Below are 17,936 nucleotides of genomic sequence, written 5' to 3' on the forward strand. Positions count from 1 at the left end.
AAGGGAACCATTATACCAGTTGACATGGAAGGCATATGCCACCCAAGAGCTCTTTATCTGTTCCTTCCCCAGGTCGCCAGTGTGTTTCACCTTGCTCTACATTTACCCCTGTGGCCTAACACCTTTCCTAGAGTAAAAACGTTCTGAGAGCAAGACAGGAGTCTAACTCGCAGGGTGCAGTCCAGTGTTCTAACTGTGGAGCAGCCAATGCATATTTGTTGAATGAATGATAATCGGGTAGTGTCTTCTGTGGCTCACACTTCTGGCATATTTTATCTGTTCTCTAACAATCTCACTGTAACTATGTCTATAGATTTGCTCAGAGCTTGCATACTGTGAGGCACTTGAGGGTAGGGTCTGGGTGGCTTCTTTATCCTTATATTCTCAGTGTCCTTCCTCTGTTAACACATTACGATCTGGCCGCGTTAATCTCCTTGGTCATCTCAAACATCTTTATAACTCCTAGCAATTCCTTGAATGTACTTGGCTGTCCTCTTGGCCTGCATGCCCTGTTTCTGTCTGCTTGGCCAAATCTTCCTTCTTCAACATCATCTTCTTGGTGCTCTGATAACACTGTGTAGTTGCTGCTCTTTCTACTTATCTACAAGCACTGTTTGCAGGTGGGTCTCCATCACTAAACCACCTCCTGTGCCACCTCGGTACACCTTCAGTAGGTATTGGTTGGCTGGATGAATCAATGACTACCCTTCTAGGGTGGATGTCCCACAGCAACACCATGTGGGCTTTGGCATCTAAGGGAAAGTGAGGGGAAAGGCAAAGGGAAAGGGTAGGGAGGGAGTTAAATCTCACCTGAAATGGACAAGAGTACTAGGGTCCAAGTGTAATTGAACAGAAACCATTCACCTACCTTTCCTTTGTTGCAAACAGAGTTATCTGCTTTCTTGATCCTCTTGGGGATTTCTTCGTTATACTCAAATTGAAGCTTGTCATTACATGATTTGCTTTCAGGTCTGTCTTCTAGGATATTGTCTGAAAATGAGTGGGCAGGCTTCAGCGGACAAGAACCAAATGCGTCACTCCTGGGCTACGTCTACAACACTGCAAGGATACCCAGACACCTGTGCTTGTCATCAGACGAGGCTGGCTACATGTTACCAAAATGACGGCTTGAAGTAGGATTTTTAAATTTGCTGTACAATGTGTTTATTTTCGATTGAATGGATTCACTTGCCAGTAGTTTCAGTATCATTCAGACATAATCTAAACGAGAAGGCTCATGTTCCTACAGACAACTGGAACTATGCAAAGATTGTGGAAGATACTGTGTGTCAAGAAGCTCTCAGCACACCAGTTTGGGAAGGTTTTAGTGGTTGGAGCACTTCTAGATGGTGCACACATGATTTAGTCACTCTCACTCTAAAATGAAGCTATCAGCTTCTTTTACCTCTAGAGATGTCAAAACCAAAAGAAAATAGACTGTCATTTGCAATGCAGTTTTCACAAGTATAGTTGTTTAAAAAGTAAAGTTTCCACAATTATTTATCAATTTATCAAGTAAGAATCTTAGGGATAGAAATCGAAACACATCTAAAAATATGTAAAGCATGAAAGATACTTCAATAGTTTGCTCTTGTTTTGAATTCTATTTAAAATGACTTAAAAGGTGTTAGAGGTATATCACAATTATGTTCTTTTAAAATGAAAAACAAGAAAGTACATTTCTCACCTCGGATTTACTATCTCATCAGACCACAAATACTTAGACCAAAATATCCTTATACCCCAGGGCCATGCAGGCTGCCAAAAGTGAGTGAGATCAATCATTTTACTACGTTTTTATGCTGTAAGTACCACAACTTCATGCTAATCAGGCCTAAGAAACCGGAAACAGATGCCGATATTCATGCAGTTAAAGCGCCCAGTTCGAATGGCTTTACCTTCCTGACAGTTAGGAGCAGGAGAAGCAGTAAGGACATCTGCTACAGAAAAACAGAATCAGAAAGGGCATAAAAGTAAGAAAAATTAAGACGAAAGCCAGATAAATTAAACTAAGGTATGAAGCAAAGCATAAATAACAACAGCTTAGGTGATGAGATAAATGAAATAAGGAATCTTCCATCGATTTAATATTTTGACTATTAATGGATGCAAGAGCTAGCAATAAAAGAAGCACAAACATTGTTAACATGTATCATGCTGCCACATTCACATTTTATATGAATACTCCCAATAAAACATTATGTCAAATGGGTATAAGTTGATTACTTTTTTAGAATCGTGAAGTCATTGTCATAGAAAATTTCTATATTAAGTTGCCAGTTCAAATCTGTACTCTAATGTATGTTCAAAGCTAGTCACAGCAAAGATGAGGAAATTAATCTATACTTTTAAATAAATAGTCTTTTAGAACTTACTGGCCAAAAGGCAGAGTAGTGGTTCCTGAAATAAATGAGTCTCATTTGCAATTTCCTTTAGGTTTTCTGGAAGTAATTTTGGAATCATGACATTTTTATGGCCAAAAGAGGTTTCAGGCTAATTCATTTTGTAGATGTGAAAACTGAGGCCTAGAGCTGCCACAGGGCTAAACTGGGCCACCCAGATTCTCGAGATGGCTTCTTAACCTGGGCTGCTTGCAAGAGCCTCAGAAGGCCTGTGCACATGTTTGTGGTTTTATGCAGGAATTTGAGAGCATGTTTATTTCTCTGAGGGGATTGGCCACAACTTCCATGTTATCCTCAAAGGGAACCATCACTGCAAGAAGCTTAGAAACCTCTGAGGTCCCCTTACAAAGCTGGGAATGGTCCTACCCACAGCGGGCAGGTTTCTCTTTTCTTCTCATCCCAGCTGGAGAAAGTGCAGAGGGTAGAGGGAAGCAGAGAGGAGCAGGCAACACAAACCATGACCCAAAGTGGGAGAGTGACAGGGCCCTTAACAGGAGCATAAGGAAGCCTGAACAGGACAAACTTAACAAGTCAGGGCCTGTTTGGGAATCAGCCAGTCACAGCAATCTTTCAATGAAATAGGAAATAACCACCTGGTGGCAGTGGATTTAATTGTAGATCCTAAATATTAGTGCTGGAAGAAGGAAGAACATCAGTCAACATGTAACAGACCCTTCCCACGACACATCTGAGGGGCCTAAGGCCTAGAGTGGTGAAATTCCACTGCCCAAGTCTCACAGTCCAGTGGGGCACAATCTGGTAGGGGCCCCCTTTCTGTGTACACTGCACCCCAGTACATGTGGGGTATAAAAAGCACTCAACTATTACAAAATCCCATGGGCTTACATTTTATTCTCCTGAAACTACAGGCATACCTTATTCTATTGTGCTTTACTGATGTTGCATTTTCTTTTACAAATTGCGTTTTTTACAAGACCCTCCACCAGCAAAAAAGACGATGACTCGTTTTATTGCAGTGATCTGGAACCCAACCCGCAATATCTCTGAGGTATGCCTGTAAATCAGAAAGATACTTCCCCTACCTGTTCATTTTGTTATTTGCATATCAAAAACACCTATAATAACAATACTAATAATTAAGAAAAGCTGTCTTTCTTGTTATCAAAAATATACACACAAAAGAAAACCCCACAGGATGATTTATAATAATGAATTTATCTCTAGTGCACTAACTTCTTACAGAAGGAAATAACATCTGGATTGGTTGATACCTTAAATGTGGTTTTTATTTCTTACCTGAATACATTTGTTCTTCTATGGGAAAACATCACCACAACTGTTGTAGGGACCCAGGCCAAGAATAAGTCAATATAAAAATATTCATATTCCCACAACTTTTCAGGAATAAAATACAAGAATTATCTTGGCTCTTTTTCATTTTCTCCCTCTTTGGACCTCCCCATTACAGAATATGCCTCTCATATTGTCTGATAGAATTTCAAGTCAAGTAAATTGAAACAACCAACTGTTGATGGCATGAAACAACCAACTGTTACTAAGGATAAATATTAAATGAAGATAACAATTTTACTTCTGAATATCTATCTGAAGAAAACAAAAGCAATAATTCAAAAGGTATATGCATCCCTATGTTCATTGCCGAATTATTCACAGTAGCCAAGATATGGAAGTAACCTAAGTATCCATGGATAGATGAATGGATATAAAAATATGTGGTACATATATACAACAAAATACATCTGTAATACTTAAAACAATAAAAAAAAAAAAAAATAGATGTTACCAAAAATGAGAAAAGAAAAAAAAAAAGAAATCTTGCCATGGGCGACAACATGGATAGACCTAGGCTCTAGGTCCTAGAGAGTACTAGGCTAAGTGAAATAAGTCAGAAAGAGAAACACAAATACTACATGATTTCACTTATATGTAAAATCTACAAGAAAAGTAAAATAAAACAAAACAAAACAAAACAGAAACAGACTCACAGATACAGAGAACAAAATGATGGTTGCCAGAAGAGAGGGGAATGGGGGAGGTTGACTGAAAAAAGTTATGGGGATGTAATGTACAGCATAGAAAAAACGGTCAATATTTTGTAACTTTGTATGATGACAGACGGACACTGGACTTATTGTGGTGATCACATCATAAGGAACATAAGTGTTGAGTTACTATGTTGTTTACCTGAAACTAATATAATATGGTTGTCATCTACACTTTAATTTAGAAACTGGACTACTAGTATTGTATTTGCAGAGGACACAAAGAGACTGGACTGTAACTGCTGGCCATGATGGAGGCCATGGAACCAAACATGACTAGGAGACATGCTGTGTGAGTAGCAGATATTTGGAGGGCAGCTTGCCTGTCTTAATCCCAGTGGCAAGAGGTCGCTGGTCTGTGCATATCTGCATATTAGCAAAACAATTATTCTACCGAGAAGTAATGTATTCTACATATATAATACTTATGTAAATATGAATTTTGGCATATTTTCTTTACTACACTGTTGTCTTTCAGAAGTGGCCAAAGTGAAACAGTTTGTCTACCATCAGCAATGGTACCTGAGAAAACATTTTGTAATCTATAACAAATGACAGTAATTTAGTGCAAACAAAACACACCTGAAACTTAATTCTCATGTAAGAAGAATCCTTCACCTGTAATCAATCTCTAGATAATACTATTCATGTGACTTTTTTGTACTGCACCATTAGCCATCACCCATGTTTTGTCCCTTTGATGGGGCCAGAAGAAAATGTCTCGTTGACTTAGTGATGTGAGAAAGGGGGTAAATGAGGTAGGGAAACAATGCCTCTTTCCTTTCCATACTCCTAGAAAGCAGGAGTGAAAGCTGTGAAGGAGAGGAGCAGGGAATACAGAAATGTGATGCTGCCCCCTGCAGGTGGTGCAGGAGACCGCGAAGATTCAGCCACAGTTTACAATTCCTGCAGAGAGCATTGGTCAAGCCACTTAGGAATGACCCCTGTATTGCTTCCTACACCTTCCTCTCTTCCCTTGAGTGGTGGCTGTAGTGGCTAACTTGGTCCTCCTTGCTAAGTGATAAGATTCAGGAACTCTTGGACAATATATTATAGCAATTTGTATCGTTGTTCTATGGAGTGCCAGGCTTATTTTTTGGGGAAAAAAAGACACCAAAAAAACCCCAACAGAAAATCCAGGCACCTCCCTGCACACAGCACAGGGTCCGTTTCTCTTACCGTCAGAGAGGGATTCATAGTCATAATCATACTCGTCCTCTTCATCTTCCTCCTCCTCATTATTAGCAGGTGGGGGGTTGGCATTCCCACCATTATAGGCCTGAGCTTGCATGGATGCTAACTGATGAGCCTGTAAGATATCAATAATTAAAGACTGCAGATGTTAAGCTAGTGAACGTTCATTTATAGCTTTCAAAATGAGCATTTCATGCTTACAACAATCATTAAAAGTGGTTTATCCGCCCTGGCCAGTTTGGCTCAGCGGTTAGAGCATCGGCCTGTGGACCAGAGAATCCTGGGTTCAGTTCCAGCTAAGGGCGCATACCTCAGTTGCAGTTTGTCCCAGCCCTGGTTGGGGTCGTGTGGGTAGCAACCAGTCTCCCACGTCGATGTTTCTCTACTTCTCTTCCTCTTCTCCCTCCCTCCCAATCTATCTGAAGATAAATGTAAAAATGTCCTTGGGTGAGGATGGAAAAAAAAAAGTGGTTTATCCTATTTTGACTCATTTGAGAAAGAAAATAAAAAGCTAAATTCATTTTTTTAAATGTATTTATTTATTTATTATAATGTATCTTTATTAAAACAAAGGGTGTATAGTGTTCATAAACTGTGAAAATAGTGTAAGAACTGTACATTGTGAGCTCTGGTTATTTTTCTCTTGTACTAAAGAAAAATGTATAAAAATTATCAAAAAGCTTATGTGCAGGGATATTGCCTTATTTGTCTGTAAAAATGGAGCTCAGTAACATAACTGCTTCTTGTGCTTTGGAATATTTTATCCTGTATTCTTGTTTGAATTCCTCCCCTATTTAAGATATGCACACAGAATTGAAGTGTTTATGTAACAGTTCTATCCTTTTGCCTGCAGGTCAGTTGTAATAAATCCGGGATGTGGTGATGACTTCGTAATTGATTTTATGAAGTCAGACCCTGAGAGGGGAAAATTAAGTAAATTTCATTAAATTATCTGTGCGTTTTGCATTGGGAAAGATTCTTTCCTTCTGGAAGTGTTCATGGCATCTTTCTTGTTCTTCCCTCCTTGAAATCTAAATTCACTTTAAGTACAAGGCTAATCACTGGGCAAATGTTAACACCTCTGCAAGAGGAGTCCTGGAACTTTTAGGAAAGATCCCACAGCATTGTGGTTTCCGGAGGCAAACCCTCCAGGAGAAACCTTGGTGCTTCAGACCCAAATGATGTGTGAACCAACCCATCAATTTTGGGAAAGTAAATCTCAGCTAAAAAAATTTTTTGTTCTCCCTTCTTAAAATAATATTCAATGGCCTTTGACTTTTATTTATTTATTTATTTTATTTTATTTATTTTTTATTAATTAATTTTTGTTACAGATGTTTCTCCTTTCCCCCCCACTGATTCCCCCTGGCCTTTGACTTTTAAAAAAATGTTCAAATCCCTATGGATGAAGGACCAAAAGAACAGTTGTTGGTTTAAATAAAGTTTTTTCAACAGGCTTTATCTGAACCATCAATCAGATTAACAAAATAGGCTTAGAAACTTCCAAAAACTTGATATGTGCTGCTACAGAGGTCATGAGCCTTATATTCGATTAGAATTACTGTGCATGGATATCACAGGACACGAGAATAAATAGAGGTCTGGGCACCTAGAATAAGAAAATAATCCAAAACACAGGAAAAGTTACGTGTGTGTGTGTGTGTGTGTGTATAATATTTATACATGTAAATATATATGTGTGTATCTATAAAAATATATATACAAGGGTGGGCAAAAGTAGGTTTATAAAAGTAGTTGCACTGTGACATTCTTTTGAGTTAATAAAGCTATTGTAATAGTAATAACCTGCATGTCTTTTTCCGTACAAACAACTGTAAACCTACTTTCGTCCATTCTGTACATTTCTATACCCTTTGTTCAATATCTGTTATCTCTCATAATGACCTGCATAAAAGGCTAACTATCAAATGTACATACAGCAGGACTCGTGGCCTGTTTTTGTGGCTCAGGTCCCCCTGGCAGTCTGGTAAGGTAGGATCTCTTCTCAGAATGAGGTTTTAAATGCATAAAATCGAATATGTAAGGTTATAAAGAAAAACAAGAATGTTGAATACAAGTATCAAATGTTGAAAAACAAATTTGTGCACTAGGAATATGTGTTTACTAACTCAGTAAGAGCACACATAATGGTAGGCCAAGTAACATTTTTGAAATAGTGATAAGCATACATAATTCTTGGATATTAGCAATAACTGTGATATAATATGAAAAATCTGCGATTTCTATTGGTGACAAAGACATAGGTATTGCCAATGTCACTGTGGTTTGTTCCCTACAACTATAGTCTGAGGAAATGCTCAATTTCAGCTAAAGATGAGTGAAAATGAAGATGTAATTTTTTTTTCATCTAAGTTCCATGAACCCCTGAAATCTATTTCTGGATATTACCAAGGTTAAGAATCCTCATAATACAAGTTGTTTTTGGCCTTGGAATTATGTATATTTAAAAATAATTTTTACCCGACCAGTGTGGCTCAGTGGATTGAGCCATGTCCCATGGACTGAGAGATCCTGGTTTGATTCCCAGTTAGGGCACATGCCCAGGTTTCGGGCTCGATACCCAGTAGGGGGCGTGCAGGAGGTAGCCGATTGATGTTTCTCTCTCATCAATGTTTCTATTTCTCTCTCTCTCTAAAATAAAAAAAAAAAAATTCTTTATTCCCTAAACTTCTTGAATTGTGGTTTTATGACCTTTATAATAAACATGTATACATAAGGGAGATACAGTTTTGGCTATGTCTATATCTATATCCACTTTGGATAACTGAACATCATTTAGACTGGGACTTCTCAAAGTGGGCTTTGTGGAACATTAGCTGTTATGTAAAAGCTGACAGTTACAGTAACTACAAAGCACAATGAAAGTTGGGAAATAGCCGCTTAAACAAACTGAAACTGTCCTACTATGGGAGCCTCACATGGCCTGTACTTAATATGCTAAAGGGCATCACGACTCATCAGAAATTTACAGTACAGCATTTCCCATTCTTATTTAATCAGGGAATGTCAAATCTTTTTTCAGTGTCTCATAGGATTAGTGTTCTTCAAAGCTTTGGGGAAGCGTCTTGGCACATGTGAGCCACAAAAGCATGTTTATTTGTCATGGATAAGAGAAGGGCCCCCACGCAGCCAGCATTCAAGGTAGAGCCAAGTGCTGGGAATGATGATGCAAAGAGCCCAGCTGGCCCACTGGCAGAAAAAAGTGAGAACTGTATGCTAGGAGTGGTGCCATGCAAAGACTCACTGACTAGCAAATGTCAGAAAGTGAGTGCCGAGGCCCCTTAGATGCTCAGATACTTTCACCAGTGCAAGAAGTATGGGCGAGGTGCCCAAATGGGCAGTTGAGAGTTGGCAGCCCTATTCTTTGCAATATCCTACTTCTTCTGAGCAGAAAAACAGGACCCTAGCCCTTGAATAAAGCAATTCAGATATAGGCCAGGGGGTTAGAGTAAGGGGTCAGATGAGGAGATTGGTCTTGGCAGGAGCCTTGTCTTTCTCTACTCTGTTCCCCCAGAGCCTAGCATAGTACCTGCTATCTGGCGTGAACTAGTGGGTTGGAGAATACAGAAAATCTGGTGGGATGTAGTTAGGGGGTTCAGTAAGAGCCTCAGCAAGAGCTTGAGGCAGATGGAGGGTTTCAGAAGTCCGACTCTGAGTCAGTCCATCCTCACTGACAGTAAGTTCCTGGTATGGAAATGACCCAGACCTTCTGAGTTGGGGGCTGGACCTGTGTACGCTGGAGCGCTAGGCAGTCATTCACTCAGTCTGTTGTGAATGCAGATCACCAGGTCCACACCCACAATCTGCGAGGCAACTGAAAGTCTTTGCAGATATGACTGTCAACACTCCCTGGGAAATCAGGTGGGAAGTGGTCTTAAAAACCTGGAAATGGAATTGCATTGTCTCATTTCCCCAAAAGTTGTGGAAATTATATGGTAGGAAGTGCCAAATTACCTGAGAAAATTTCAGAATAGATTACTAATTAGTTGGTTGTGAGAACACAGAAAGTAAAGAGGTGGTTACTTAGTGAGGTTTTACTAACAAATCTCCCACACTGTAACCTCCTTAGGATTTTTGAATAAGGTAACTCACTTTATGGGAAATAACAGATAAGCAATGTTTCTAAATTTCCAGAATGATACAAATTGTTTTTAAATAAACAGATTGCCAGGACTTCCTTCAAATTTTGACTTCATTGGGCAGATCTGGGACCTAAGAGTCTATGTTTTTAAAAGTGTTCCAGTGATTCTCATCAATGTACTATGATTTCAGTATTGTGTTTGAAAAGGTCCTTCCTGAGGACCTGGATCTGAATCCTAGCTCTGCCACTCGGAATTGGGTGGCATTGAGAAAGTCAAATAAATGGCTAGGCAGGCCTCAGTTTTCTATCCTATAAATAAAGAAGCTGAAGGCTAATCTGGCGAAATGTGGGCTACAAAGAAGGAGAGCACCAGCCAGAAATGATAAGCACTGAACTCAGGGATGTTCTGTGAGAAGGGCCACAGACTCTGCTCGGCTGTCTGGCTCAAGGGCAAACTGGGATGAAGACACAATTTGAAAAACTGCCAATAAATACATTGATGACAGATGTCAGAATTCACAAAGAACCTTGTATGCTGCAATAACATACCAAAATCAAGAACAGTGAATTTAAAAGAGATCATTGTGAGGTTCTTGCACACAAAAGGTTTAACTGCACACAAAAATTAACTGTAAACCTGGAAAAATGGGGAGACTAGGCGTAAGAACAGTCCCTGTGAAAATAACTGAACGGTTTTTGTTTTCCATAAATTTAACACGAGCCTGGTGTGCATTACAGAATTTTAAAAGTGAGAATAGTTCCAGGTTGCATTAACTGAGGTATGACATTCAAATGAAGAGAGGTGATGGTTTCACTGTCCTCACACTATCAGATCCCAGTTGGAGCAGCTCTAGAAACCATGTTTTAAGAATGGCAAATTCAAGAATGTCCACAAATGTGAGACTATCCAAAATATTCATAATGAAAAGTGAAGCGTCTTAGCGGCCATATCCTGTGGGGAACAGCTGACACAAGAATGTTTAGCTTGAAAAGAAAAAAGCTGGTGGGGAGACACGTGCTAGCTTTCTAGATAAGCAGTTAGTCTGTGCAGCTGCAGCAGGAAGAAGTACTGCCAAAGAGTAGGAGGAACAGGAAGGAAGATCTGGGCTCCAAACAAAGAAGACCTCTGTAACAACACCATCTATTCATTAGTGGAATGGAGGCTGCATAAGTAACTGCAAATGACCGTGTGCAGGACGGGAAAGGCAGCGGCTCCAAGGATAGTCAGTCACATCTTGAAGACCTCAGAGGTATGCATAGGGCAGCTGGGTCTGCTTGGCAGGGAGAAGCGAGCAGTAGTTGCTGGGTGATGAAAATAGCACAGAGAGACAGTGTTGCAGAAGAAAAGGTCCCCGATGTGGGTAGAGAGTTAGTGATACAGCATTTGAGGAGAGCCAGGCATTAGAGAACACAGGCTCATACTGTACAGTTGACCCTTGAACATGGCGGGGGTTAAGGCACTGGCTTCCCATACAGTCGAAAATCCGAGTATAACTTTTTTTTTTTTTTATCCTCACCCGAGGATATTTTTCCATTTTTTGTACAGATAGAGTGGGAGGGAGAGAGAGGAAGGGAGAGAAAGTGAGAAACATCGACGTGAAGGGACACATCGAGTGGCTGCCACCCGCACGACCAACCAGGGCCGGGGACAAACTGCAACCGAAGTACGTGCCCTTAGCGGGAACCGAACCCGGGTCTCTCCGGACCGCAGGTCGACACTCTAACCGCTGAGCCAAACTGGCCAGGGCCGAGTATAACTTTTGACTTTCTGAAAACTTAACTACTAATTGCCTTACCAATAACATCAATAGACGATTAACATATATTTTGTGTGTTGTATAAATTAAACACTGTATTCTTACAATAGAGTAAGCTAGAGAGAAGAAAATGTTATTGAGAAAATCATAAAGAAGAGAAAATACGTTTACAGTATTTATTGGGGAAAAAATTCACGTATAAATGAACCCACAATTCAAACCCGTGTTGTCCAAGGGTCAGCTGTAGTCAAGTGACTTCATAACATGACCCTGGGACCCAAGTAAATGCCAGGTGCCCTCGAGCAGTTCTGAGAGTGATGATCTGAACAAACAAAAACCTAGCAGAAGTCTCAAACTGGTGGTTCTAAAGGCCAACTTCACCTCTAGACTAGATTTGCTTGGCTGGTGCAGTGTTTTAAGAAGAACGTAATTAGAGCTGTTCATTTATGAGGGCATGCATGATTCACTCCTGGCCTCACCACTTCCAAATGTCATATACAGCATCCAGCTGGCAGCTCCTATTTGTTTCTTACTTGGTCCCTGAAGGTGGCTGACTTGGAACCCTTGGCCTAGAGTTGTGTGTAATCTTCAAACTGTGTAATGCGTACCTCCAGGGTATGCAAAGATTTCTAGAGATATGCAGGTTCATCTAGTTAAAAATAACCAATTTCTAGATTTAAGATTTTCTTTTTTTTTTATCCTCACCCGAGGACATTTTTCCATTTTTTGTTCAGATACAGCGGGAGGGAGAGAGAGGGAGAGAGACAGAGAAACATCGATGTGAAGGGACACATCGAGTGGCTGCCACCCGCACGACCAACCAGGGCCAGGGACAAACTGCAACCGAGGTACATGCCCTTAGCGGGAACCGAACCCGGGTCTCTCTGTACCACAGGCCGACGCTCCAACCGCTGAGCCAAACCGGCCAGGGCTAGATTTAAGATTTTCAATATCTATGTGTACTTTTCTTAAAAACATGCTTGCCTGAGAACAAGCTTATGGTTGGCCAGTTCTCCCCTCCCATCGTCTTTTCATCATTGATCTGCCCCTACTTTACAGAAGAAAATATAACTCTCATTTACTACTTAACAACATTACTAAGATGCTTGAGAGGAGGTGAGAGACCACCCAGGGCACCAAAGGGACAGTTGAGAATGCAGAACCTCTGAGAGTCTTGAGAAACTTAAAGGGAGCATCTTATTTCATCCAGGTCCCAAACACATTCAAGGCTCCATGCCTTATCTGTCTGTCTGTCTGTCTATGTATCTATCATCTATCTACCTACCTACCTTTATTTCCCTCCCTTCTTGCTTTTGTCTGTCTGTCCATCCATCCATCTATCATAGAATTAAAATTCAAAAGTGAGATAGTTATCATAGGAATTATAATACAATACTTATTTGAATTAAAAAATAATAAAGTAAGACTTTTTTTGACAGAACATAAGTCTGTGTAACTGGGCTCATTTATCTGACAATGAGGACTGTATTTGTATATTATACCTGTATATAATTTACATATAATTAATAATATACCTAAAAAAATATTCTTTGTAACTGTTTAAAGTTGTGGTATAATTTTTTTTTTTTATCCTGACCCAAGGACATTTTTCCATTTTTTGTTCAGATAGAGTGGGAAGAAGAGAGAGAGAGAGAAACATCAACGTGAAAGGGACACATCGAGTGGTTGCCACCCGCACGACCCAATCAGGGCTGGGAACAAACTACAACCGAGTATGTGCCCTTAGCGGGAACCGAACCCGGGTTTCTCTGGACCGCGGGCCAACACTCCAACCGCTGAGCCAAATCAGCCAGGGCTGTGGTATAATTTTTAATGTCACTTTAAACATTTATAAAGGGGAAATGTACGAGAGAGGTACACGGTCTTAAAAAATTCTTTTAGGTACACTTGAGCAAGAAACGTTTGATGACCATAGATCTTGAGGATCCATGATAACTGTGAGCTGCTGTCGTTGGGGCAAACCTGACTAGTAGGGATGAGCTAGGCTGGACTGGGGGCCCCTTCTGTGCACACCTGCCTTTCTGCTCAGAAGGGTAAGTCTAAAGATGATGGAATCTCTGGCCTCACCCACCTTCCCCATCCCGAGGGAGGCATCGGGTTGTTGGTGAATCACTGAGGTTACCAGGTGACATATGCCCCTAACTCAGCCTGGACTTTGGGACACCTGGAATCCCACAGTGAGTGAGCTGGATAATCTGAGAACTCCCTGGTACTCATTAGAACAGCAGATGACAGGATGCTCCAAGGGGCCCCTGGGAGAAGCAGTAATGTTCTAGAATGGCAGGAAACACTGCAAATGGAACCTGAGAAGTGGGATAATAAGGTGTTTACAGAGTGGTCTGCAATTCTGACAGGGGTCTCATGATTCATCTTGGGAGAGATTTTGTGATATTTTTGCATCAGGAGAGTCCGCTGAGGCTAGCTACCGTAACATTCTCATTTTACAGAAGAAGCAGTGGAGGCCCAGAAAGACTAGCCCATGGCTACATGGCAGACTAGGAGAGAGCCAGTGGCTACAACCTGGTGTCTTAGCTCCCTGCCTAATGCTCTTTCTCCAATATCATGCTACAAAGTAAGCTGTACAAATTAGAGCTTTTGGAAGATTTTATGATTGCTTCAAATGGACTATTCACCTGGGTTAAATAGGACACCTGACTCAATTTGACTTGACATTTTTATAAATGATTTAGGACAAAGATTCCAAATGTGTTGGGCTTATAGACTCCCTCTGCTGAATTCTCTGTTTTCTGGGAACCACTAAAGCAGGATTGGAGGCTTGGAAATGACGGCACAGAGAAAATTAAACCTATAGGACACACTCTAGTTTTAGCTCTGGACTGTTTCTGCTGCTGCAGCTGTCATTCTACTTCTGGGGGTGCTGAGGTGGGTGTAGCAACTCATGGTTGCTGTAAGTTTCAAAAGTGGTGTTTAGGGCTAACAGTGGCCTTGTAAACAGGACAGAGTTTTTTCAGTTGTCCTTCTGTGAGACAAGTAAGTGCAACCAGGCATAAGGACTCAGTGGTCCTGGACTCAACTTTTTCAGGGACCTTTGGTCTGAGGGTCATCCTACACAGGTAGGTTTGTGGTGCCTGGGGTACAGCTCTCCATGGGCGAGACAGGCATGGGAGTGCCTTTGAGTCCACAAGCCACAGTGATACACTGTGCCAACTTCCATGCTGGGACCACAGGGCTACTGCTACTAGGGTTTCCCTACTGACTTTAGGACTCACAGCCCATGTCCAAGTGCTCTCCCAACAGGAGGCTCTCCTGACAGAGGACTATGGCAGCCACTGTGGGACTGCCGTGAAGCCCAGGTCCAGAGACGAGTCAGACACTGTCCCACTCAGAGTAAATTTAGTAACAGAGGTGCACTGCACATGGGAAATGAATTTCACAAAATAAAATTTTAGGTGAATGAGATGAGAATATTTATTGGTCTATAAAATGGAAAGTCAAATATCAAATATATCATTCAAGGAAACTCAATCTTCAAAAACTGGTTTTCTGCCCTGGCTGGTTTTGCTCAGTGTTAGAGCGTCGGCCCTCGGAACACTGAGTCACGGGTTTGATTCTGGTCAAGGGCATGTACCTCGGTTGCAGTTCCTCCAGCCCCAGCTGGGTCATGCGAGAGGCAACCAGTCGATGTGGCTCTATCACATCAATGTTTCTCTCTGTCTCTCTCTCTCTGTCCCTCCCACTCTATCTGATGGTAAACGGAAAAATATCCTCGGGTGAGGAATAAAAAAAAACACAAAAACAAGAAAAAACTCCCACAAAAACTGGTTTTTCAGTAGGTCCTCTGAAAGCTTAGACTGACATTAATTTCTTTGTTCTAGGCCCATAGCATACCCATAACCTCTTTAACAAGAGAAGAGTACCTTTTGCTTTAAGATATCCACTGGTGTCTGATGGGCTTTTAGCTTCTTATTTTTGAGAAGCACCTTCCTTCTAAGTTGGTCAGGTGAAGGAAGCATTGGATCATCTGAGAAATCACTCTCAAATAAGAATTTAGCCACCAGTTTTTCTCCAAACACAGTCTAAAAAGAATAAAGAAAAACACATAATCAGTGCCTTTTATCTATATTTGAATTATTTCAGCCTAGTTGAACTGGTTTTAAAATCTTAGGAAGAGTCTGGGGGGGGGGGAGGAGAAACATCTGTAACAAAAATAAATTAATAAAAATTGGAAACAAAAATCTTAGGAAGAGAAAAATAAACAAACAAACAAACAAACAAATAAATAAATAAATAAAATCTTAGGAAGAGGAAGTAGGAAAGAAATTGCCACCCCCCCCATTTCTTACTGGGAGAAAGGGAAGTGGTTGGAAGGAAAGGAGGAGAGGTCTAGGCCATTCTCTACACGGGGCCAGCTCTAACTCTTTAGGAAAATGCTCTGGAGTGTGATGTAGTAAAGAAAAGAGATTTGATCAGAGGCTGTGGTTTGTAGAATACGGTCCGTTTCAGATATGAGTAAGAAGTTAAAAGGATAGAAACTTGAAGTAGGTAGGGAGCAGGGATGAAGATAACAGGGAGAATTCACCATTTGGTAGAAGAACCACAGACACCATTCTCACAAAGACTCTCAGCCTTGGTTCCACAGCGGAGTGTGTGTTTTTCAAAGAGGAGGGAAGAGGGGGCAGGCATAGGACGATCCACTGGGGTGAGGGCAATTGCTATTTCTAGTTACTTTTAGCTAAAAAAGGAACAGAAATGGAAGCTTATTAATGTTTAATGTACAGATTGAAAATGGCTCCCTCATGCAATCTGTAAGTCAGACTCAGTCTGATGTCAGGAGCTGTTCATGAAGGTCCCTGAGGGACAAGGAGGAACCTCCCGGTGCAGGAGATTCACAATTGCAGACATAGTGAAGCATATTTGTGAACACGGTGTCTCCCCAGCCAGGTAAGTATTATATAATAAGGCATATTCAATCACATGGAAACTTCAGACAATAAATAAGTAATATATGTACTTAAAATTTTTTTATAAGAGCAAAAACATTAATAAATAATAGTATCTAAAAATTGTTTTTTACTTTATCCTTTCTGTTATTCCTTTTTATATTCTACTCTTTGCATGTTTTAATTAATATATCAAATAAATTAATAAATAGAAGATGGAGCCCTGGCCAGTTTGGCTCAGCGGTTAGAGCGTCGGCCTGCGGTCCGGAGAGACCCGGGTTCGGTTCCCGCTAAGGGCACGTACTTCGGTTGCAGTTTGTCCCCAGCCCTGGTTGGTTGTGCGGGTGGCAGCCACTCGATGTGTCCCTTCACGTCGATGTTTCTCTCTCTCTCTCCCTTCCTCTCTCTCCCTCCCACTCTATCTGTACAAAAAATGGAAAAATATCCTCGGGTAAGGATAAAAAAATAAAAAAATAAATAGAAGATGGATATAATTTAGAAATAAGTCAATAAATATACAAATTTTAGTGTTTTACTATTAGAAGTATATCATCAAAAAAGTTGAGAGACCATTCTCCTAAATAATGGCAAAGGAAAGACAATATGAAAGGCTAGTTTTGTTGGCATCAGTGTTTGAGGACATTTGCCGCTGGCTGTGCCCCTCCCTCCCACCGAGAGCGGTGCTTCCACAAAGGCCTCTGCCATTGGAGGTGGGGAAAGTACGATGGGATAGTGGCCTCTAAGTCTGCATTATCGTTTCCTTGTGTTAGGAAGGGCTGAGTGTTAATATAGCAGCTGTTGTGGCCAGTCTGAGCTCTTTGCCAGCTTGGATCTCTGTATCTGTGGTGTGGGCCACAGGAAGATTTGACTTACTTGTCCTGAGATATTTTCAGCTTTTCCACAAACAACGACAGAGAGCATCCTGGCATCCCTGATTTGTGTTCCAGAAGCACTGGCGTGTTGGTTTCTCCTTATCTCCGAAGGAGACCGCAGAACATCGTTTCTATTATTCTAGGTGAAAAGTTGGACTGTCCAGGAGAAAGCCCAAGCTTCCAGGGCACCTTTATTTCTCAGGTCTGAGGGACCCTAACTGTACATGCTTCAAGTATGAGGTCCAGAAGTGGTGTGTGGTCCATGGTAGCTCCATAAGGAACTCAATAGCAATGGCAAGACAAAGGTCAAGACACCATCCTGCTTTTAGCTAAAAGCTTACCTTGAAAATTTCTGCCATTTTTCGTTGCTGAGGCAATGAACAGTGGTTCTCAATTGATATGATGATTGGCAGGTCAGAGTTAATGAAGGCACTGCGATCAATGGCTTCAATCACTTCCTATGAGACACAAAACAGCTCATTAGAGTTTGTCTTATGAGATATCTCATTAGATATCTGTTCAAGGTGTCAGAAGGCAAAGTACTAAAAGCCTCAGGAAGCATCTAAACTATTTTTTTGAGAGAGAGAGAGAGGAAGAGAGGAAGAGAAACATCGATGTGAGAGAGAAACATCCATTGGCTACCTCCTGCATGCTCCCTACCAG

The 17,936-nt window shown here is 41.0% G+C and overlaps 1 protein-coding gene across 1 annotated transcript in view; it reads right to left on the bottom strand.

Moving 5' to 3' along the window:
• Nucleotides 1–17,936, bottom strand: part of PLCE1 (phospholipase C epsilon 1) — a 261,864-nt gene that overhangs the window by 27,771 nt on the left and 216,157 nt on the right. The window contains exons 17-20 of the mRNA XM_036265348.1: nucleotides 17,615–17,731; nucleotides 15,379–15,537; nucleotides 5,606–5,735; nucleotides 869–990 (exon numbers count right to left, since the gene is read on the bottom strand). Of these exons, the coding sequence (XP_036121241.1) occupies nucleotides 869–990; nucleotides 5,606–5,735; nucleotides 15,379–15,537; nucleotides 17,615–17,731 (528 nt within the window). The remainder of the gene's footprint in view (nucleotides 1–868; nucleotides 991–5,605; nucleotides 5,736–15,378; nucleotides 15,538–17,614; nucleotides 17,732–17,936) is intronic.

This window comes from Molossus molossus, unplaced genomic scaffold (assembly GCF_014108415.1).
Source record: "Molossus molossus isolate mMolMol1 unplaced genomic scaffold, mMolMol1.p scaffold_m16_p_17, whole genome shotgun sequence".
NCBI classification, from domain to species: Eukaryota; Metazoa; Chordata; class Mammalia; order Chiroptera; family Molossidae; genus Molossus; species Molossus molossus.